This window comes from Haliaeetus albicilla, chromosome 21 (genome assembly GCF_947461875.1).
Source record: "Haliaeetus albicilla chromosome 21, bHalAlb1.1, whole genome shotgun sequence".
Classification (NCBI taxonomy): Eukaryota; Metazoa; Chordata; class Aves; order Accipitriformes; family Accipitridae; genus Haliaeetus; species Haliaeetus albicilla.
In genome coordinates, this window is record NC_091503.1 from 25,128,530 (window position 1) to 25,151,403 (window position 22,874).

Consider the following 22,874-nt stretch of genomic DNA (forward strand, 5'->3'; position numbering starts at 1 on the left):
AGAATACAGTGCTAATTTGGGTGCTGACTTTGCTCTTTGTGTAGGTCTGGACAATTGTTCAGTTTCCCAGAAAGTACAGGTACACGTGTGGGGAGTGTAGCTATACAGACATGAGAGAATCTTAAAAAATAAATAAATTAGTGTGAAGTCACCTGCTCATAAGTAAAGCTGGTAACAGCATTAGACAGTCAGTCTGATTTGAATTACTAACTGTAACTTCATTACAGAACACAGGGTTAATGCCCATCTCTAGTAAAGTAGTACTCATATTTAAGAAATCAGCAGCTTTTCTGCCCATTCAAGCTTCATTCTGAATTTGCTAGTGAGCTGGCAGAAGACAGAGAAAACAAAGCAAAAGATAAAACAGAGGTATAGGTAAAGGAAAAACAAAAGAAAAAACCCCCACAAAAAAAGAAAACAGCAGAAAAGGATGTGCTCTTTAAAGGAAGAACTAAGACATCAAGATCTGGGAAAATAAGGATAAAAAGGCAATACTGTGTACACACACAGAGTCTGATACTCCATTTTCAACTTGTGAATAAAATATTAAGTGAACAAAGATGGCAATATTGAAATTTATAAAAAACAAACATAATGATTTGATTTACTTGTGCATTAATCTCATCTTTCAGACTTCTCTTTTTTTAAAACCAAATGTTGCTGAAACTGGTAATTGAAGCCATTGAGAGTACAAGCAGAAGGAATGGAAAGTGGCAGGCAGACACAGGCAACACAGCTGTGTATGCCTTAAAGAAAACAGTCTCAAAGACCTTTTGGTGTTACGGAAACTGAAAAAGGCAATTGAAGTTTATCCAGCAGAGAACATTGTCCCATCTTCCTCACCAGAAGCTCCTTGAAGAAAGATTTTAGCCAGTACTGCAGGACCTAACTGGTTTCGCTCTTTTTGGAGCTCATCAGCTGCAGGTAACGGCTCAAAAACCAAAATGCATGCACACAAACACAAATAGAGCAGAACATTTTGCTAAAGGAAGAAGTCTTCTGTATTGTAAGGCATGCTTTTATATTATAAGCGCATTTTTTCTAAACAGCTGCCTCTTGTGTCTTGAATGAAAAGCAACAGCAAAAGTGTTCCTTAATACCAGAAATCAAGAGTATTTTACTAAAAATCAAAGATTTTTTTCCTCCCTAAAAATTATCATGATACCTATATTTACTAACTCTGGCAGAAAAATAAGTTTAGTACTGTTGTCCTGGGCAACCTAACCATGTTAAGTATTTGAATATGGATCCTATCCAATTAAGGCCATCTTAATTTAGAAGTATTACCTACAGTTAACAAATGCACTAGGAAACAAAATGCTTCACTCTTATGAGAGCAGCAATGAAAGTCCTGTTAATCTCTCCTTAACTTCATTTAATCTTTTAATTTATCAACAGAAGATAAAGTCAGAAGGTAATGTACTAAGGTTTAGTGGAGTCAGCTGAAGTTTCAGTGATGGTGCACATCTGTTAAGAACTTTAAAAACTTGCAGTAATTAACAAGTAAGGCCAAGACTTTCCTCAATTATGTAAACCAGTAAAGAAGTGAGAACACTTGCACAGTAAGGTAGAACAAAATGACTGGAACTTGTACTTTGGCAAGATCATCGAGTGTTTTATCAACCTTCTTTAAACAGTAGAGAACAGAGAAAAGCACCAGCAGATATGATGACAATAATATTGGCTACAATGTGTAGTATATGATCAGAGTCCACCCTGAATTCCTTACGTAGTACTTCCAGAGGTCATACACAGCCATGAGCCTCAGCAATTCATTAAAACTGTTTTGGAACCTTTTCCTAACTGATGTCCTAAACAGCTCCTTGAGTTATAATCTATTGTCTCTGAGTAAACAACACAAACAATTAGGTAAAAACTGCTGACTGCATTTGTCAGAAGGGGTAATAGGTAGCCAGCATTCACTAAAACCTCAGAATAAAACAGGATCATATGACCCTAGAAGATACAACAACCCAATACTGTAGCACAGTGAATACTTTTCTGAATCCCTACTACAGCACTTGAAGCTGCAGGCACTGCATTTGAAGTTCCTGTATTTAAAAACTGTGAGAGTTTTTAGTCAGATTAAACTAAACAGTGCTCAAATCTGAGAGCAAAAACACCTTTAACAGCCCAGAAATATCAGAAGCGCTTACTACGTGTCAGAAACAGTTTTAAGAGCAGAAGCTAAATAATGGGCAACATTTCCAATTATATTTCGACCGTATGCATATGTTAATAGTGCTCAGCTGCAGAAAAGCTCTCATAATGCCAATTAACTAGAGAAGTTTGAATTTCTTATTTAGTACACATGAAATAAGAACTGGAGTTCTTAATGCACAGAGGTGAACTCACAGTATGCAGTGTAGAGACTCAAGAACTGCAATCTAATGGAAATTTTAGTATTATCCTTTTCATGCACAGAAGAAAGAAAAGTGATCTTGATAATAAAGCCTTTACAGCTTATTTCGGGCTTTATAAACTATTTTCAGTTACTCCTCCAAGCATGTATTCCATGCTGCCTTTTCAAAAAATGAATCTCAACTTTATACAAAACTTTAAAAATAGGAAAATCAGAAAATCCTACATACAATCTCCACTTCTGTTTTTCTTGTTCCTTTGACTATTACCTACCTTCTTTTTAGAGGAAGATGAACAGGATAGCAGAAAGCTGGAAGAAGCAGTGAAAGATAGAGAGTTGAGACACATAGAACTAGAGAAAAAATGAAGATGACAAAATGAGTATCTGAGAAGCAGAAGACGGAAAAAAGGACTAGCAGAATACAATCTTTCAAAAGAAGGCAAATAAAGTACATTTCAGTAACACTCAAAAATATTCAGCAAGTTGCATTAAATTTTTTAATTTCTGTATGCAGCGCTACTTGAAAATGAAAAAATGTTTAATAGGCCATGTAATCTCCAATGCACTGATCAAAAAATTAATAGTTTATTACAACATGATTCATTTCTAAAATGTGTAAAGTCTCCAAATTAGAAGAATCACAAGCTCCATAAATATTTACAGTAAGTGTTATCCAGAAACATACAATCAGCAGAAAAAGCATCTTCAATTAATCTTATAAAAGCTGGCACGTCAATGCTAAAGTGATTCTGCTACTGCACAACCTAAGACTCTGCTTCACAACTTCAAACTCTGTGACACCTACTGCTTGGAGTTTGGGTTTTTTTTTTTTCCCCCCACTGCTCTGAACTCTATGCTACCCTTGAAAGCTTACCTCATTCTTCATGCTCACTAGCTTAGTGGGAAGCTGTGGTAACTCATGAAGTTGCTTCCCTAATCTCAAAAGACTACAGAAAAGTACTATGCACAGTTCAGTCAACTATTGTAAGAAGTTTGTGAAAATCCTCTGGGGAATCCTTACATGAGTATATAAGTAAGCTATTAAAGTTGGTAAGCTATGAGAGTGTTTGCAAAAAGGGAATTATACTTTTATATTCTTATTTCAGCCAGTGTTTACTTACATGTCATGTACTTATATATTCAATACCTCAGTAACAGACTTGAGAGCTGATGAACAAGCAATATGATCTTTATTGTAAACTAATTCTTAAATTGGATCCTCATTTTTAGTGAATGAAGTACAAGTTCTTAAACACAAAGGCAAACACAGTATGGACAACATTGCATTTATGTGACTCACAGGCTGTTTCTGATCTGTCACCTCTTTCAGTTTTAACTAGTCACTCCCTTCCCAGTTGCTCAGCTTCTTCCCCAGCCAACCCAACTGAGTACAAAGTATGGTACTGGTCACAGACACAGAAGCTACTTACAGAGTACAGAGGGAGCAGGACACGTTCACCAAGGCACCAAGAATTTTTTTTTTTTTTTTTAAAAGAAGAAAGAATGACTAGGGTGTGAAAAACTGCAGGTTCCCTCCAGAAGTAGTTTTTGGAGTCTCCTATCAGGCAAAACTTCCTTTAAATTTATATAACTGAGGGGTCTCTTGAGAGCATTGCAAGTACTATTTTTCATGAGTACCTATAAGCCTAGATATGTAGGAAAACCCATTGTCACACAAATTCTGTAGTAACTGAATACCTACCACATCAGATACTTAATTTCTGTCCCTAACACAGTATCTGTATCTACTACTCCTAATGCTCATTACAAAAGCTCTTTTTCCTTCTTCACCAACCAGAAGACTGATTCCTTCTTCCATAATTCTTCTCCTTCTCCTTCTCTTTTAGTGTTGCACAGATAGAAAGAGTTAAGGTTTTCTGTACAATAACAGCAAGATCACTCTTGAATAAGACTAAGGTACCCACTTTCCAAAATTCCAGATAAAAACTGGAAAAAGAAGAACTAGGAAAAGTAAATAAGATGACTATCACCATTTTGTAGTCATTCTTTAATCTCTTACCTTTCCTCTCCCGTTCTCGTTCAACCCATATTGGCCAACCTCCTACAGCAATGCAGAAATCCAGAAAAAAAGAAGGAAACAGACCAGCATAACAGAGGAGAAGCTTACAGATGTTGACAGTATAGCATATCACAGCACGAGAGGAGACAGAACTACTTGCAATGAAAATTCATTTTTACGAGAACAAGCTATGGTAACTTCAACAGTGAAGAGTCTAGGAAAATACTCTGTAGATTATAAAAGGACCAAGGGGGGGGGGGGGGGGGAGGAATTTAATGTTTCCTGGAAAAACAGGAAACCTGCTGTACTTCTGCCCAAATCAAGAGAACAGAGAATGTCTGATATCCTGAACTGCTGATTATGAGCAGAATTTATGCAGGACTACCTAATTCAGGGCAGGAAGAAATGAGATGAACGGGGCGAGGAAGAATCTGGCTTTTAGTTAAGAAACAGGTTGAAAGAAAAGTAGTCCTAGCAGAACAGCATTTCTACAAACTGTGTTAAAAAGAACATAGGTAAAGGCAGATTTCTGAAAATATCCTGATGATTAATTTTAAAAGCAGAACAGTAAAAATAATTGCAAACACGTATATTTTCACTGATGTTACAAAAAATTATTCACTTGAAATGATTTACATTAGGATAGGATACTTAAAAGATTATTCTCTCCTGAGTTTATTTCTTTAGGTCACTTCTAAGCTGACTCTCCCACTGTAGAAGCTGAAATGTTTCTGACTGAATGAATGCTCGCAATGAATGCCGACTTTCATCAAAAATTCTATGAAACAAAAACTTTTGGAATCCATGTCTCCATTTTGAAAGTTGCATCTTTTTCATTCAAATTAAGATATATGCAAGTCTAAAAAAAGGCAAGACTTTTTACAGAAAATGATTATACTTCTACAGAAACTGTAGAGAGACGTAATTTACATTTGGATGAAAATGGGTATATCCAGAAATACAACTGTAAGAAGACTGGACTTCCCTCTTCTACAGGATACTTTTTACAGAATTTATAAACCAGTTGATTTTTAGTAAGATATATCCAGACACATATACACATACCTCATATTCCTTCCTGCAGACCTTTAAAACATCATTCTTTGCGGAAGCCTGGAAGACAGATAAATTTCTCCGTTTGTAGTAGAAAAAAATAAAAATCATGTTGCAAGTTAGTTGATACCGGAAGCACACAAAGCAACTTTGTTTTTGTGAAAGGTTTACCAGATAGAGCAGAACACAGGAAACATTTAGGAAATGGAAGAACTTGAGCATAAAAATCTCTCCATTTTGCATGCTCAGTACCACTTATGTGCCTCTTTCCCTTCTCCTCCCTCTTTTATGTACAGTCCTACAGTTCCTATTGTCAAACTGAGTTGCAGAAGTCCTCCCTTCAAACTGCAGATTAGTTTCTTCTGTAGAGTACCTCTTGCTCCTTTTTCATATGACAGATATTCAAAATTATTATTACTACTACTATTAGTTATTTCCCCCTCCAATAATTTAAAATACCAGGATAAAGTCTGATCTTGGACCTATCATATTTCCTTCTTCAAAATGCCTCCAAAACCCCATCAACTTCCACAAATCAAAATTAAAATCCAAGTATTTCCCATTATCCCTAATATTTAGCAAATATCTGTATTTTAGTTTAAGTGAAAATCAACCAGAGTCAGCTAAAGTACAAAATATGGCCAAGATTCTGGGACAGCAGAGTCTACAAACAATACAGCATCTGACTGAGAATAATGAGAATGATATAACAATCATAAGATTAAATTAACAGAATTTCATAGGATGCTGCAATAAACAGAAGTGTTTTTATCAGGTCTGGAAAACACTTCAACATTAGGATAAATTAGAAAACTTTGCTAAGAAATGCATTCAGGAACAGATACATGTATCTTCCTTTTCAGAAGATCAAAAGTACCCAGATTGTTTACTCACTCCTCTTTCCCACACTACTAAGTTTGTGTACTCACTGGTCATCTCTTGTGAAGTTGTTTAAACTATATGCTTTTGGGTGAAGGTAGCATCTTCTTTTTTTTTGCATGGCAACAATTTGCAGTAGGCTGCTGGTCCAAGATTAAGATTACACAGGTAATATGCAAGACACTACAGTGAATATTAAGTACACCTGTGCTCCAGAACCGAGTTACAAGGATGATGATACATAATTATATTTGAAGATGTTTTTTAAGGTCAGAAGCATATATTCGGGGGGGGGGGGGGGGGGAGGGAAATCACAAAATGCTTCATAGATTTTTACTAAAAGTTTTTTTTTTTCATTGCTAAATTTATGTATTATGCTTAACATTGTCACTTGACAAAAACAATGATACAGTAATACCAGAACCAACTTTCTTCCATCTGATGAACAAAAACCTCTTTTAAGAGGCACAAAAATTCGGGGCTGTAACCACAACATTGCATCACTAAACATTACACTGCAAAAAAAAGAGAGCTTAGAAACAGCCACACATTGCCTTCTACTCAGCATTATTTTAAAATGGCAACTTTCATGTAGAGATTGTGACAAAAAAATTCAAGAAACTTAGTTTAGCATAAGCAAAGAGAGCTTCAGAATCTTTACGGATTCAGTCAATAAATTACTATGACAATAAATTACTATAAAGTAACAAACTAGAGCACATCAGCAATAATCACACACCTACTGTTTGCAAAGCAAAACTAAGTGGATGCAGTGGCGCTAGGACATGCCTGCAGCCAGCTCACTGGCTCTCACACCAGAACTTCTGTTGTGCCGAAGTTATAAACACGGTTAGATTTCATCTTAACTGTGTCTTCACTACTGAGCAATTAAATATGGCATCAGAATATACAAAAAAGGCACAGCTAAGCCTAAGGTCTTAAAATTTCTTCTTCAGGCTCATCAAGTCATTGCAAGCAGCCTAGTCTTACTGCACAGTTGAAAATACATACCCCCCCAAAAATCCCCTCCCTGCTGCCGAACCCGCCACTTTTTTTTAAACTAGGTTTTCATCTCAGTAGACTTGAACTTGTACTTTTTTACTGAAAATTCACTTTAAAAACGTAAATTATATGCTTTGGTTTTTGGAATTTGGTTGCTGGCATTTATGACCAGTAGTACTTCCTGGGAAGTATCTAGTCATATTTTACAATTTTAAAAAGTGTTTATGTGATAATTTAATTTTGATGTAAAAAATGCATTAAGCCTGAAGTTCATAAACAGTAATACATAAACGAATTCAACATTGTGCCATCTGACATTAACCACAGAAAAACAATTAGAAAGCCTTACCTGTTTACATGCTTGCCGACATTCCACAGCAATAGCTAGCTCACAGCAACCTAAACCAACCCACCCGTCAGACTTCTTCAAAACTCCTTTGAAAAATAAGATGACAGCACATATTACAGTAGAAAGAGAAACCTTGCCATCATTTTCCCATCCCTCCCCATGAGTCAGTTACTTTTCAAATTTGATAATCCTGTTCTCATAAAAAAAAAAATCAAAACCTCATTAAAATTAACGCTGCTATCTCCTACAGACACATCCTCCTGTTGGTTTCAATAGCATATTTTTCTACCAACTTTGTCAACACAGAGTATGTTACTTACTTCAAACTTCCTGTACTGGTTTTGGCTGGGATAGAGTTAATTTTCTTTCTAGTACCTGGTACAGTGTTATGTTTTGGGTTCAGTATGAGAAGAATGTTGATAACACACTGATGTTTTCAGTTGTTGCTGAGTTGTGTTTAGACCAAGTCAAGGATTTTTCAGCTTTTCCTGCCCAGCCAGCGAGAAGGCTGGAGGGGCACAAGAAGTCGGGAGGGGACACAGCCAGGACAGCTGACCCAAACTGGCCAAAGGGGTATTCCATACCATGGGATGTCTTGCTCAGCATATAAAGCTGGGGGAAGAAGGAAGGGGGGGACATTCAGAGTGATGGCATTTGTCTTCCCAAGTCACCGTTAGGCGTGATGGAGCTCTGCTTTCCGGGAGACGGATGAACACCTGCCTGCCCATGGGAAGTGGGGAATGAATTCTTCATTTGGCTTTGCTTGCATATGTGGCTTTTGCTTTCCCTATTAAACTGTCTTTATCTCAGCCCACAAGTTTTCTCACTTTTACTTTTCCTATTCTCTCCCCCATCACGCCAGGGGAAGAATGAGCGAGCGGCTGTACAAGGCTTAGCTGCTTACTGGGGTTAAACCACAACACTTCCTCTGTAGTATATCCCCTCCAATAAAATGGTTTCAGAGCCAGAATTATCTTCAATAAAAGTTTCCCATCTCCTTGTCTCTCTTTTTCCATTTATTTCACTATTATCCTCATTTCTTATCATAAAGCTAATAGAAAAGTAAATTGCTGCCACAAGTTGTTTCATCCTCTTAATCTATTCACAAATACAGATCTTCTGATGTTTTCAAGACATCAGAAATCAAATAAAAGATGAATGCATTCCTTATTTATTTCTCATGTAACTTTAAAGACACAAATAATTAAAGGGAAGGCTTAACCTATGCAGCTGCCCAGCAGCTGTGGCAAATTTGTTACACTCTTTTTTCTTAGGGTGGGGAGTAGAATTATTTAGCTCAAATGAACCACTCATTTTTGTTATGAGTATTTTAAAAATAAAGCCGTATTTTAGGACATGCAAAAATTGTATCCTTTATGTAGAAATAAAAAGTATGAAGTAAAAGAATCAACCACTTAATTTAAAAAAATGCCCTTAAGCCTAGTAGAAATGTCTATTCAGAAAAGTCACATGGGATGTCCAACTTAAAAAAGGGAAGTAAAAAGCTAGGAGTGAGAACAGTGACCTTAAATTCAAATGCTAAGAAAAATACCGGGAAAACAGTAATTAAAAATCATTGCAATCAATGGAAAACAATCACCAGTAAGTATTTATCATGAACAAAACTGCCTTTAAAATATACTTTGTTTGCTTTACAAACACAGATTGCATAGAAAGTCTTACCAGTATCGGTCTTTCATGACATTCGGATGGGCAAATTAAGAAAACACACTAATAGTAAATTTATAAAGGAGGATCAAAATCTTTAGCTAAATTAACATATTTTCCCAGCAAATTAAAATATTAATTACATTTATTAAAATGCAAATTGAAACCTTAATGCTTGACACAAGTAAGGCAGCAGGACTGCATAGCAGATGGAGGGAGCAGAGAGGCAAAGGTGAAGAACAGCTTTTGGTTACAGCCTGCATTTTGTCATTCTGAAGTGCCGTGTACCACCTGAACAGTCCAGACCTTCTGGAAGCACTGTAGGCCAGTGATTTACCAGTCTTTTTGGAGACTGTCTAAATCCTCTTTACGTCTATTCAGAGTACTGTCTCACCGTTCCAATTCAAACTAGTTCAAAGCATCTGTGAAGGCCACAAACACCTGCTAAGTCACCTCACCTTCCACTTCCATAATTGGGGTACGGAATCAGTTTTTCCGAGATTGAGCATCTTTTTCAAAGTGTCAAAGAGATGGCTGTTGTGCACACATCAGCAGTAGTTTGTAATCAACGTTCAAAGATTCAGAATTTCATGCATTGTTTTAAACTAATTCCAAAAGTAAATGCATGTCTACATGGAAGTTATGCACATATCTTTAACAACATATGTACAGTTAATTGCCAAATCAACTAATCACTATGTTCTATTTTAGGCCTAAAATAATGTAGCAGTTGTTTCTGCATAGCTTTCATATGTGGAGCTATACACAGAACTCCTTTCAATCAAAACAGTAATATTTGGTAGAATGTTTATTAGTAGGACTGATATTGTAAGGTTTAAGCAATCTAAAAAACATAAAAGAAATACCATGTGCAACATGAAAACAAGATTTCCAGAAATCTCTGCTGCAATAACCAGCTATATCCAGGAGAAACACATGATAAATACAGCTGTACAGCTTTAGGGGCAATGTCACCACTGAATAGTCACCAGTGAATAACCACTGAATAATCAAGCATCCATATTTTGTGCAATACAGAGTGTGTGGCTTTCAGACGTACTTCTACTGGAACTAAACTGTGCTAAAAGAATGAAGCAAGCTACAAATACATGCCAAATTAAGAACACTGATAAGTTTCAGCCATAGTTAGTATTTTCTTGGCAAGTGGCCCTCTCCCCAGGATGTTTATGAGTAGCAGACAAGCCTGCAGAGAAAAAATTGATGTCACATCTTCAAAAAACACTGAACTGCAATTTTAATACAGCAGCTTAAAAATTAATTTTGTAGTCAAGGTAATTAAAATGCATGAATTTCTAGATGAAAATATACCTTATTAATTGCACAATTAATTGACTAAAGACCATAGTTCTGATTATTCATCAAATTAACTGATTCAAGTACAATACAGATCCTTGAACTATAAAAGATCATCTAGTTGCATAACACAGGCTCTTGTTCTACATCTCCTCCAAAAGTTTCCAGAAGCCACATCACATTAGTGAGATGACTTACAACACACACATTTTTCTTCCTTATTATAAACATTTTACTGCAGTCTCCACAAGAATACTGAAGTCAGAAACAGAGGTAAAAAGCTGCATAAACATGAAAAATTAGAATGTCATCTCTGATACATTTATTTTGTGATGAGAGAAACATTCTACATTCTGAAAATATCTAAGAAATGCTGGATCACCATGATACCAAGAAAACTGGGAAGGACAAAAAAAAGGAAGATGGAAAAAAAAGAAAATTAATTAGGCTTTCATGTTCAAGAGTTGCATGTGTCAAGAAGGGTGCAAGAAAGCCCAAGTCAATTTTTTTGTCTCTTTGAAGTCTTCTACAGTTTGCTTAAAGAAAATGATAAACCTGAAAAAATCAGAACCCAGTTTATCATGCAGAATTTTAGGTTGCTGGGTTTGCTTTCCTCTCCCTCCCCCTTCCCAGCTGGCTATCCCTCGATCATCTTTAGTAAGCAGTTTCTTGAACAGCATCATATGTGCATGGTCATAAAGAAACTTTAATTTCCTAGACAAGTCCCCCAAAATAATACATGTTCTGTAGGCCTACTGGATTTAATAAATAAACACTGACAAACTAATGATACTTGCTTTCAGAAAACATGGAAAAATAATTTTCTTTCAGAGAATACTTACATTCCTGAACACCTCATCTTAAGTATTTAAGGCTTACAACACCATCTTGGCAAGGACAATAAAACATGACCTACAGCGTTGTTTTGTGAGGATGAGACATAAAAGAAAGTTAACAGAAGACCATTATGATGGGTTTAAAGAAGTGGAAACAAATGTGAAAAAGAATGGTAGCTCAAGTGGTAGCTGTGAGAATATTAATATTTTAAGGTAACTATCATGATGAAGTTACTGGTAAATCAAACAATTCCAAAATTTTAACACAGATCATTAATATCAAGTTGCTGTGGGGAAGGAATGGGACAGGAGAAAACACAAACTATAATGAAAATACACAAAGGATATATATCAAGCAGCAGATTATAAGGCAGATCCCAAATTATTTAGCATGTATGTTGTGTTATAACAGGACGCCATTGAAATCCATATGCAAAGCAGGTTTCCACCTACATTCTTAACTAAACTGTCAGGCATGTCATACAGCTGTTAAGAAAGAAAATAACTACCAAAGTCATCTGTTTATCCAGTCAATATTCTGCAACTGTCTGTGACAACACCGATGTTGGGAGGGCTGTATACAGTTTCATCAGTGTGTGTGTGTGTTTGTGTGTGTGTGAAAACACTTTGTGGATCCTGTATTATGAAAAATCAGAGATGCTGATCCAATCAAAACTCAGTTTGTGGCCCCATTCTAAACCTCAGGGATCTGGCATTCCTGAAGGCTCATCTTACCAGTAAAGACAGAGGCAAAGGCGGCCATGGCTTTTTTAGTGTCATTTGTCACCACGTTTCCTGCCCCATTCAGCAGCAAGCCCTCATTTTCCCTGGTTTTCCTTTCGCTGCTGATGTAGTTAAAGAAACAGGGCAGCTTTCTGGCTGTCCTTCACATACCTTACCAGCATTAACTCCAGATAGGCTCTAGCTTTTCTAACTGGAGCTTGGATAAGGTGATTGCTGAACATCAACCAGCTCTCTTGGCCCCCTCTTCTCTCCAGGGCTGTATCCTATGGGATTCTTCCAAGCAGATTGCCTGTGCCCTCCTGTGTTGTCTCTTCAAAAGGTACCAGAGTAATTACAGTTGCTCATGAGCATCAGGGCCTGTGAACATGAGACTTCTTCCAGTTTGTTTTGGGTTTGTGTGGCAGGGTTTTGGTAGCAGGGGAGGGGGCTGCAGGGCTGGCTCCTGCTGGAAGCTCCCCCGGCTCAGAGCCGGACCCACCGCTGGCCCAGGCGGAGCCCCTCAGCGACAGCGGTAGTGCCTCTGGGAGAACAGATTTCAGAAGGAAAAAAAAAAAAAAAAAAAAGAAAACCCACCTGCTGGGAAACCTGCTGCGGAGAGGGGAGTGGGACGTGAGAGGAACCCTTGTGCAGATCCCAAGGTCAGGGAAGGAGGAGAGGATGCCCCTGCAGCCCGCGGTGAGGCAGCAGCCCGTGGAGGGGAGCGGAGGCCGCCCCAAATGGCCGGAACTCCGTGGGAAAGCCCGTGCTGACTACTTTTTCCTGATCAGGCAGTCTGTAGCTGACACCCACAACATCACCCATATTGGACTACTCACTAGTATGTTGATATGCCCATACTATGCCACTCATATGCCCATGTGCTGTTCTCATCTGGCTCATCATCCATCTCCAGGCAGAGCTCCATGCATGGCAGTTACACTCTCACATAAAGGGCAACTCCCCCTCCTCACCTTCCTGGCCTGTCCATCACAGCACTCCTGCTGTCCGAGCCTTCCTCCTGTGTCTCTGTGACCCCAATAAAATCATAGCCCTGTAATGGCACACAGACTTCTAACTCCTCCTGTTTGCTCCCCACGCTGCGTGTGCTGGTCCACTGATTTCCCAGAAAGGGAATAACAGCTTCCCCTATAATGCTGTCTTATATACACACCATTAATTTACAAAATCCTACAGTTCTCACTGGAGAATACTTAAAAGAATTTTAGAAGTGGCTCAAGTTAAAGAAGAAGAAAAAAGTAACATAACTTCACATGCAAGAAGAATGAAAAGTGACTGGCTTTGTGCAGGTACAAAGTTCAGGATACAAGCTCAGGATACTACAGGAAGATTTAACTTTTATCACACAGGACTAAACTATGGTTTACATCACCACTGAAGAAGTGACATTTTTTCCATAGATGAGAGGATAACAGAATCCTACCACAAAGGCACGGAAGAGGCCTCACACCAGTTTAGAAAGTACAGGAAGACAATTTGGGAGTGGTTCATTAACAAAGACTTCCAATGCTTTTTCACTTGCTTACACAAACCTAACATTCAAAATCCAATATGTATTTCTCACTTCCAGTAAAAGCATTGCCACCCATTTGTATATAGCTACTGAGCTTGTATATAGCTAATGAAGATTAGGTATTGTCTCCAACTAACAATTTATCAAGTTTTAGATGAGACAGAAGCACTGCAACTCCAAAAGATATTATTAAGTAAAACTAGCAAAATATAAGACAGCAAATCTCTTTGCACACACTGGAATCAACATTTTGCCTCTGAAGCTGCGTGTGTGGGGGGTAATTCTGAGTAGATGCCATAAAACTGTTATAGCCTCATCTTTCCTCACTACCACTTTTTCAACCATAGCATGCTAATTTCACTCAGTCTTTTGGAAATGACATATGATACAATAGTACTAGCTAAGTCCCAATTTCATCTATTTCTGATCTCTCCTTTTAACATAACAGTCCTGTCTTGTGATTTATGCTTTAACTTTCTAAATCCACCTGTACCAAGCAGTTTGGTTCTTGATCTGAGCCTCTGCACTTCTTAAATTGTTTGTCTAGTTCTATTTCCCCCGTTACTATTTTTTTTTCCAAATTATACTGCATCTAGAGCAAAGTTGCAATAATCCATGATTTTATAGATCAGGCTAAGACTAAAGTATACTGAAACTAAAAATAATAGAAAACCTTTAAAGGAAAGAAACTTTGATTATTCTTGGATGTGTCACAGAAGCATGCATGTTTAATCATACAAACATATTAAGCATTTTCTAGCCAGGAAAAGAAGTGTTAAAAAAATGCACAGGTAACCCAGTTTAGACTAAAGGAAACTAGACACCAAATACAGTTTATAATGGAAGCATAATGGAAGTTAAATTATCACAAAATCTATAGGTGCAGGTGGTAGACAACATCAAAAAAATGCATATGGTGAAAAAGCAACATGATTCAATAGTAAACTAGTACTTCTTACCTGGCAAAGAAGAATTTATACAACCCCACACTTCTCCCTGAAAAGTAAAATGCAATTAAGCAAAAGTAAATCTACAGAGTAAGAGAGTTTCTAGCAGACACAAAACAACATTCTCAGCATTTTTGCCCTGGGTTTTAAATATCCTACTGAAGAATCCTTATGTCTGAAATATCTTTTGAAGAAGTTCTACATGATGTAAGCTGAGTACCACTTGCTTTGACGAGAAGGCTGCCATCTACAGAGTGTGGAATCAATAGCAGCGTTTTTTTTGTAGGTACAGAACATACTGTGATTACCTGGAATATACTAGCTAGTCAACTTTCTTCACCAGTGTTTAGAGAACTAAGTAGCAACTGTTTAGACACACACACACAAAAAAAGGAACTAGGACCAAGACCTGTGGAGAACTTATTGTCCTAGCACTCTTTTCCACTAGCTTAACCCCCCCACCAACAACACATATAACCGCACCCAAAACAAAAGAAAGAGGTTTTAAGGTACCCCAGAGACCAGAAAAATGTAGCTTCAGGGAAAGACAGATACATGGAAGAGTTGTGTAAGTGAAGGTTAAAAACATGGAAAGTTACAATAGGGATCTGTTGGATTCACCCCAACTGCAAAGCACTTCTGGTCCCAAGCACAGGTCCTGCTAAATGGCCTAAGTGGCTGGTGGTATTAGGCAGAAGAATTCTGTAAATATTTCTCTTTATGGCAGAAAAAACCCAAGCAGGTGATGAGCTTACCAAAGAGTTGCTGTCCCTATCTCTCTCATTACTGTTATTACCAAGACTACTATAACCAAACTGACTACGGGGTGTTCTTTACACTGGGGCTAGTATAAAAGAAATGTCAGCTCAGACACTGATCTGCCACAGGTACTTATGTTACCCACCCAATAAAAGTTACAAATATCCTGGAAGAAGGAGGTCTAGGCAGCAGAGGAAGAATTCCGTCTAAGGTAAGAATTTTAGTTCAACTGTCAGAAACAACTACATATCACAGTTACAGTGGGCGCACTTGTGTTAGAAGCCTGAAGAATTAAAAGCTATGGGAGTTGCTATACACTGTATGCTAGACATTTAACATCCTACAACTGGAGTCTTACAACACTTAGACAATATGATCACAGCATAGTACTTAAAATTACAAGAGTACAGAAAAGCCTTGAAGGATTACATGGATTTTAGTACAATGTTACTGAATTCAGTATTTTTTAAGCAAGCACTAGGAAAACCTTAGATTAAATCAGAGGAAAATTCTGCAGAGAGTAAGAAGGCAAGTGACAAGTCTTAAGGGGTGTATTGGGTTTACGTGGCAAGGTTTTTGAAGAGAGGGGGGGTTGCAGGGGTGGCTTCTCCGAGAAGATGCCAGAAGCTGCCCCCATGTCCAGCAGAGGCAGTTCCAGCCAGCTCCAAAATGGACCTGCTGCTAGCCAAGGCTGAGCCCATCAGTGATGTTAGTAGCACCTCTGTGATAACACACTTAAGAAACGGTAAAAACTGCTGTGCAACAGCAACTGGGACAGAGGAGTGAGAATATGTGAGAGACACAACCCTGCAGACCCCAAGGCCAGTGAAGAAGGAGGGGGAGAAGGTACTCTAGGTGCCGGGGCAGACATTCCCCTGCAGCCTGTGGGGAAGACCACGGTGAGGCAGGCTGTCCCCCTGCAGCCCAGGGAGGTCCATGGTGGAGCAGATCTCCACCTGCAGCCCAGGGAGGACCCCACACTGGAGCAGGGGGATGCCCGAAGGAGGCTGGGACCCTGTGGGAAGCCTGCGCTGGAGCAGGTTTTCTGGCAGGACTTGTGACCCCACGGGGGACCCACGCTGGAACAGTGTGCTCCTGAAGGACTGCAGCCTGTGGGAAGAGCTCACGTTGGAGAAGTTTATGGAGCAGGGAAAGAGTGAGGAGTCCTCCCCCTGAGGAGGAAGGAGCAGCAGAGACAATGTGTGAGGAACTGATCGTAACCCACATTCCCCATCCCCCTGTGCCACTGGGGGGGGAGGAGGTAGGGAAGTCAGGAGTAAAGTTGAGCCCAAGAAGAAGGAAAGGGTGGGGGGAAGGTGTTTCTAGATTTGTTCTTATTTCTCATTATCCTACTCTGTTTAATTGGCAATAAATTAAATTAATTTCCCTGAGTTGAGTCTGTTTTGCCTGTGATGGTAACCAGTGAGTGATCTCTCCTTGTCCTTATCTTGACTCACGAGCCTTTCATTACATTTTCTCTCCCCCTGTCCACCTGGGGAAGGGGCAGTGATAGAGCGGCTTTGGTGGGCACCTGGCCTCCAGCCAGGGTAAAGCCACTTGTGGTGGGTTGAAATGAAGGAGTACTGAACATGCTTTTTAAAACAAAAGAAAAAGTTTAATCACACTTAAAGAGCAACCCATATTGTCATGCAGTAATTCTGTCTTCACAGGAATTAATGACTTTCTAAAGTTGCCATGGATCTGCAATACTTTTGACACACAGGAGGAAAGGACCTTTAAACAAACACACTCTTGCAAAATTGCTTATAAAATGTCATTCTCAGATTTACTACTCCTACATGTTGCCCATTTCAGGTGAGTATATGTTTTAGGCTAGCTGGAAACACGATTGACACTGTTTGGAAGTAACAAAAATTACAAGAATAATGCAGACTTTTCTGACAGCAAATGTGCTGAGATATTCTAAGTTGCCAAGAGATAAGACTCCAGAATTTACAATCTGAATGATAGTGCTTATCTCTTCCCCAGTTAGAACATCTCTAAGACAGGGAGCAGATTACATCCTTCATTTTTTAGTGAGAACTTTTAGGAAACCATAAACTTACTTATCCAATAAAAGCATTACTTCAGTTTGTCAAGTATGGCTATAAACCATTCAGAGCAGCTATGAGAGTCTTGTTGCCTTAGCCCAACCAAGACCTTACAGCTTTGTCCCACACACAAGCAGGAACACATAATCTAATTTAAGTCACTGCCATCAACATCCAAGTGGCAATCACCCAGCACCATTTTTTACAACACAGGTCAGATTTTCATTGCATATCGTAGCTTATACAACCAGGACACCTAGCAAAACTGTCAAGTCAAGTCCCATCTCATTGCAAGTAGCATAATATATGATGGCTTTAAAAAAAAAATAAATCCTACTTTGAGGATCAACTCTCATTGTAAGATTTTTTCTAGTCCTCATAACAAGGAAGAGAAGGCTTGAAGACAAACACACATCTTCTACCAGCTCAAAACTCAGTGAGTAAATGAAATACAAGTAATTTTAAAACCTTATTTTTGCAAGCAAAACTTTGGTAATATAGGATTAGTTGTTTTGTTTTCTTTAATTAAAAGCTAGCAAGCCTTACCATTGATTCTGGACAATACTCAGGTGCTCGCTGCAGTAAGTGCTTCAAACGGGAATCACTCTTAGAAGACAAAATCTGTTAGAAAGAAAACACACCTTAAAACATATAGAATAACTACACATTGGATACTTTTTTCAACTGATTTCATCATTTTTAGTTTCACTACTATCTACCCTTTGACAACTTTGGCTAACAGTTAATATGTAAACAATGCAAAGTTAAGATTTGCTTTTATATATCTATAGTCTTTCAAATATGTTGCACTTTTTATGAAGAAGAAATTTTTGTATTTAGAAGTGAATGAGGATTTCCTCCTCAAACACTCCAATCAAAAAATTTCTATTGAATAGGCAGTGTGAAAAACATAGAGGATTTCTGCCCCACATATCAAAATATTATACAACTCTACTTAATTAACCTTCTGCTACATGTTACATGACCTGAGGTAACTAAACTCCTTACAAAAAAACCCTGAAACAAATAATTTTTGTGGAACAAAAATGAACAAAACCTAGACTACTTAAAGAGACTAACAAAACTAACATGTGAATGAACACTACCCATGTGAGAGCAGAGCAAGATCAAGTTAAGCACCACCTAAGCAAACTGAAGATCCAGAAGTTCATGAGACTGGATGGGATGCAACTGAGGATATTGAGAAGCTAGCTACTGTCATTGCAAGGCAGCTTTGCTACCATTTTTGAAAGACCATGGCAATTGGATGAGGTTCCTGATGATTGAAAAAAGACAAACATCATATCCATTAGAAAGGCAAGAAAGATAACCTGGGGAATTACAGGCTGTTCAGCCTAACCTCACCCTGCAGGAAGACTGCAGAACAAATCCTTGCAGAAGCCATGCCAGGGCACATGAAGGATAAGAAGATGACTGGGAACAATCAGCAAGGCCTACCAAGGGCAAATTTAGCCTGATAGCTTTCTGTAATGAAGAGACTGGTTTAGTAAAAAAGTGGAGAACAGTGTTGTCTACCTTAACTTTATAAAAGGTTTTTGCATGGTCTCCCACCGATTCTTTAGAACCAAACTAGTGAAACATGGATGAGACGGGTGGGCTACAAGATAGGCGACAAACTGCCTGGACAGTAGGGCTCAAAGATTAGCAGTCAACGTTCAATGTCTATGTGTTGGCCACTTAGAAGCGGTATCATGTAGGAGTCAAACCAATATCGTAAATGGCTTTACTAGCGAGCTGGACAATGGGACAGAAAAAATCCTCAGCAGGTACGCAGATGAGCCTAAACCGGGAGCTGTCATCAATATACTGGAGGGTGGAGCTGCCACTTGGATGGGTTTCAACAGGCTGTAGCAATGGGCTGACGGGAAACTCAAGCAGTTCAACAAAGGCAAACACAGAATCTTGCAGCTGAAATGGAATAACCCCATGTAACAGTACAGGCTGGGTGCTCGCTGGCTAGAAACCAGCTTTGCAGAAAAGGGAGTTGGGTCCTGGTGGATAAGTTGGACATGGGTCAGCAGTGCACCAATGCAGCACTGAAAGTTAACAGCATACTGCACTTCATTAGCAACAGCACTGCCAGCAGGTTAAAGGAAGATGACTCTTCTATTAGGCACTGATGAGTCCACATCTGTAATACCAAACCCCGTCTTGTGCCACCCCTGCGCAAGGTACGTTATCAATGAACCGCAGAGTCCAGTAGAAGGCCACAAAATATGCTGGACTTTACGACATACCAAGACAGGCCAAGGTGAAAGATTCTGTTCAAACTGAAGAAGGGTTAAGAGGGAGCAGGGGGGATCTAAATTCCTGTCTTGCAGTACCTGAAGATGGACTATAGAAAAGACAAGTCAGACTGTTCTCAGGGTTGCACAGTGGAAGGATGAGCTGCAAAAGTAACAAGTTGCAGCAAGAGAAATTCTGACTGGATGCAAAGGGGGGAAAAAAAAACAAACCAAAACTCTTCACCGTGACAGTAGTTAAGTGCTGGAACAGATTCCCCAGAGAGGCTGCGGATTTGAGGATTTTGATTTGAATATTCTTGAGGATATTCAAAACTTCACTAACAAGATCCTGATCAACTTGATTCAATTCTGAAGCTAGCACCTCTCTCAGCAGGAGGTTAGACAAAATGACTCTTCCAACTTACATTATTTTGCACAGCTATACTTGGGAAGAAATCTTACCTTAACTCATTGACTTTCATACACAATTCTGAATCATGTAAATTTATCTTCCCCCCCCCCCCCCCCCCCGGTGTCTTTCAGACCATTTTGTAGTGTTGTTCATCTCATTTCCTTAGAGCAGTAGCAATATTTTCAGTTTATTACAAGATGCCTTTACCTCATCAATCTTTTGGGTGTTGTTTTTGTTGTTGTTGTTTTGGTTTTGTTTTTTAAAGTTTCATGAAGTGTCAATGTAAGTTGAGCTCTCAGCACATTTTAAATTATCTTCTGGTCCCACATTAATCATGTTTTTAGTTCTTGGTCCTTTAGCAGTCCAATTAAGTAAAACACTTGAAAATTAAAACAAAAAACTGGACAACAAAAGGGATGGAAACAGACCTATTAATGTGGGATATGAAACTAGAAATTACAGGAATAACTGAAACATGGGCACACTTCAGATCTTTCAGAAGGAGAAATACATTACAGTTCTACTCTAAATTTGCAACACAATAAACTCATGGAAAGCAAAACAAGAGAAGGATAGTACTGGCTTCGGAAATAAGAAAAGAATTGCAGTAGTATTTGGGGTCCCTGTACAGTCTCTGTTTTTGTGGTGTAAAAGTTCCTCCTTATAATCAGCTGGAACTCTCTAGTTTCAATTTATGACTGCTCTCTCTTGTCGTCCCACTATGTACCACTGTGAAGAGCCCGGCTCTGTCTTCTGAGCAATTTTATTACAGGTATTGGAAGGCTGCTCTGACGTGCTCCTTCTTCCCCTGGCTAAAGGCAATTCCCACAGCGTCTCCAGAGAGGGCATGTGCTCCAGCCTCCTGATCACCTTGCCGACTCTCTGCGAACTTGTTCCAGTTCACCGATGTCTTCCTTGTAACAGGGGGGACAAAAGTGGACACAGTATTCTAAATGTGGTCAGCAAGTGCTGACTAAATGGGGAGAATCATTTCTCTAGACCTACTGGCTACGTTCCTGTTAACATAGCCCACGATCCCTTCTTTATTGTTGGGGCACACTGTTGGCTCATGTTCAGCTTGCTGTCTGTATACCAGTACCCTGGGTCCTTTTTCAGCAAGTCTGCTCCCTAGGGAATCAATCTCCAGCACTTGTTGGGGGTGATTCTTTCTTCCCAGGTGCAGGACTTTGCATTTGTTCTTGTTGAATTTCATAAAGTTCCTGTTGGCCAATTCCTTCCACCTGTCCAGGTACCTCTGCATGACAGTCCTGCCATTAAGATTATCAGCTCTTCCTTCCAGCTTGGTATTGCCTGAAAACTCAACAAGAGTGGAATCTGTCACCTCCTCCACGTCATTAATAAGGATGTTAAACAGGACAGGTCCCAGCACAGACCCCTTTGGTATTCCAGTTCTTACTAGCCTGCAGGCAGACTAGGATCCACTAACCTCTACCTCTGAGTCTGATTATCCAACCAGGTTTTTTACTCATCTAGTTGTTCATCCATCAAAACCATATTATCCTAAAATGGATAAAAAAAATATTGAGGGAGGCAGTGCTGAAAGTCTTGCTAAAGTCAACACAAATGACATCTACTCCTTTATCCTCATCCAGAAATCCAGACTTATTATCAAAGGCAATCAGGTTTGTCAGGCATGATTTACCCCTCACATGCTCAAAAACGTGTTCCGAGAGGACTCTGTCTGTGATTTTCCCAGTCATCTTAAGAGAAGATGACTACTCTGTAGTTTGCTGGATTGAGAACTGTTTTGTGTTTGGGTTTGTTTTTTGTTTTGTTTTTTTTTTTTTTTTTTAAGCTGGGTACATTGTTAGTCCTTCTTCAGTCGCTGGGGACCTCCCCCAAGTTCCAGAACCTTTCAAAGATGATAGAAGAGTAACCTCACAGTGACACCAGCCAACTTCTCAGCACCCTCAGATACAGTCTATCTAGTCCCATGGTCTTATATGGTTCAAATTTTCTCAAGTAATTCCCCACTCAACCATCACCTATTAGCAGTAATATTCCTCCTTGAACCCTGTTCCTGTGCTCAGAGGACTGGCAGACCTTGGTAACAAAGCCTCAGGAAAGAAGGTATTCAGTACCTCTGCCTTATCTGTGTTTGCTGACACTAAATCACACGCTGCATTCAGCAACAGTCACACACTCTTTCTTCTTCAGCCTTTTAACTACTTCCATAGCATGTCTTGTTGCCCTTGACATCCTCTGCAGGTCTCAACTCCAGTTGAGCTTTGTCTTTCCCAATATAACCTTACATGCCTGGGCAAACTTTCTAAATTCCTCTTTTATGACCCTTCCCTGCTGCTACCTTCTCTATACTGCCTTTCTGCATTGAAGCTTGTTCATGACTTCTCTGTTTAGCCACGCCAGCCTCTTGAAACATTAACATGTTTTCCTGAGGACTGGGATGGACTGTTCTTATGCTTGGAGGAGGATCTGGATAGAGATCTCTGGAGAGGTACAGAGATGAATGCTGCCAGAAACCTTATCATTGTGAAACTTCCCAGAAATAAACTTAGGAAAAAAATGTCAATTTAATAAAGACAGGCCCGCTTATTTCTTGCTACAGTATCTGACAGACTTAATCAAATAATCACAGAAAGAAGATGATACTAAAACTAAGCTTGGAATAATACTTATTAAGAATGCAAAATAATTAGATGTTTGAATCATGTTAGTTGACAAACAAATCTATAATCTAAGT

The 22,874-nt window shown here is 39.0% G+C and overlaps 1 protein-coding gene across 2 annotated transcripts in view; it reads right to left on the reverse strand.

Annotated features, from left to right (window-relative positions):
- The window catches only part of RECK (reversion inducing cysteine rich protein with kazal motifs), a 62,113-nt gene that overhangs the window by 32,383 nt on the left and 6,856 nt on the right, over positions 1 to 22,874 (reverse strand). For both annotated transcript variants that reach the window (XM_069809267.1, XM_069809268.1), the window contains exons 3-6: positions 18,041 to 18,115; positions 14,697 to 14,733; positions 7,666 to 7,751; positions 5,448 to 5,495 (exon numbers count right to left, since the gene is read on the reverse strand). In XM_069809267.1, the coding sequence (XP_069665368.1) occupies positions 5,448 to 5,495; positions 7,666 to 7,751; positions 14,697 to 14,733; positions 18,041 to 18,115 (246 nt within the window). The remainder of the gene's footprint in view (positions 1 to 5,447; positions 5,496 to 7,665; positions 7,752 to 14,696; positions 14,734 to 18,040; positions 18,116 to 22,874) is intronic.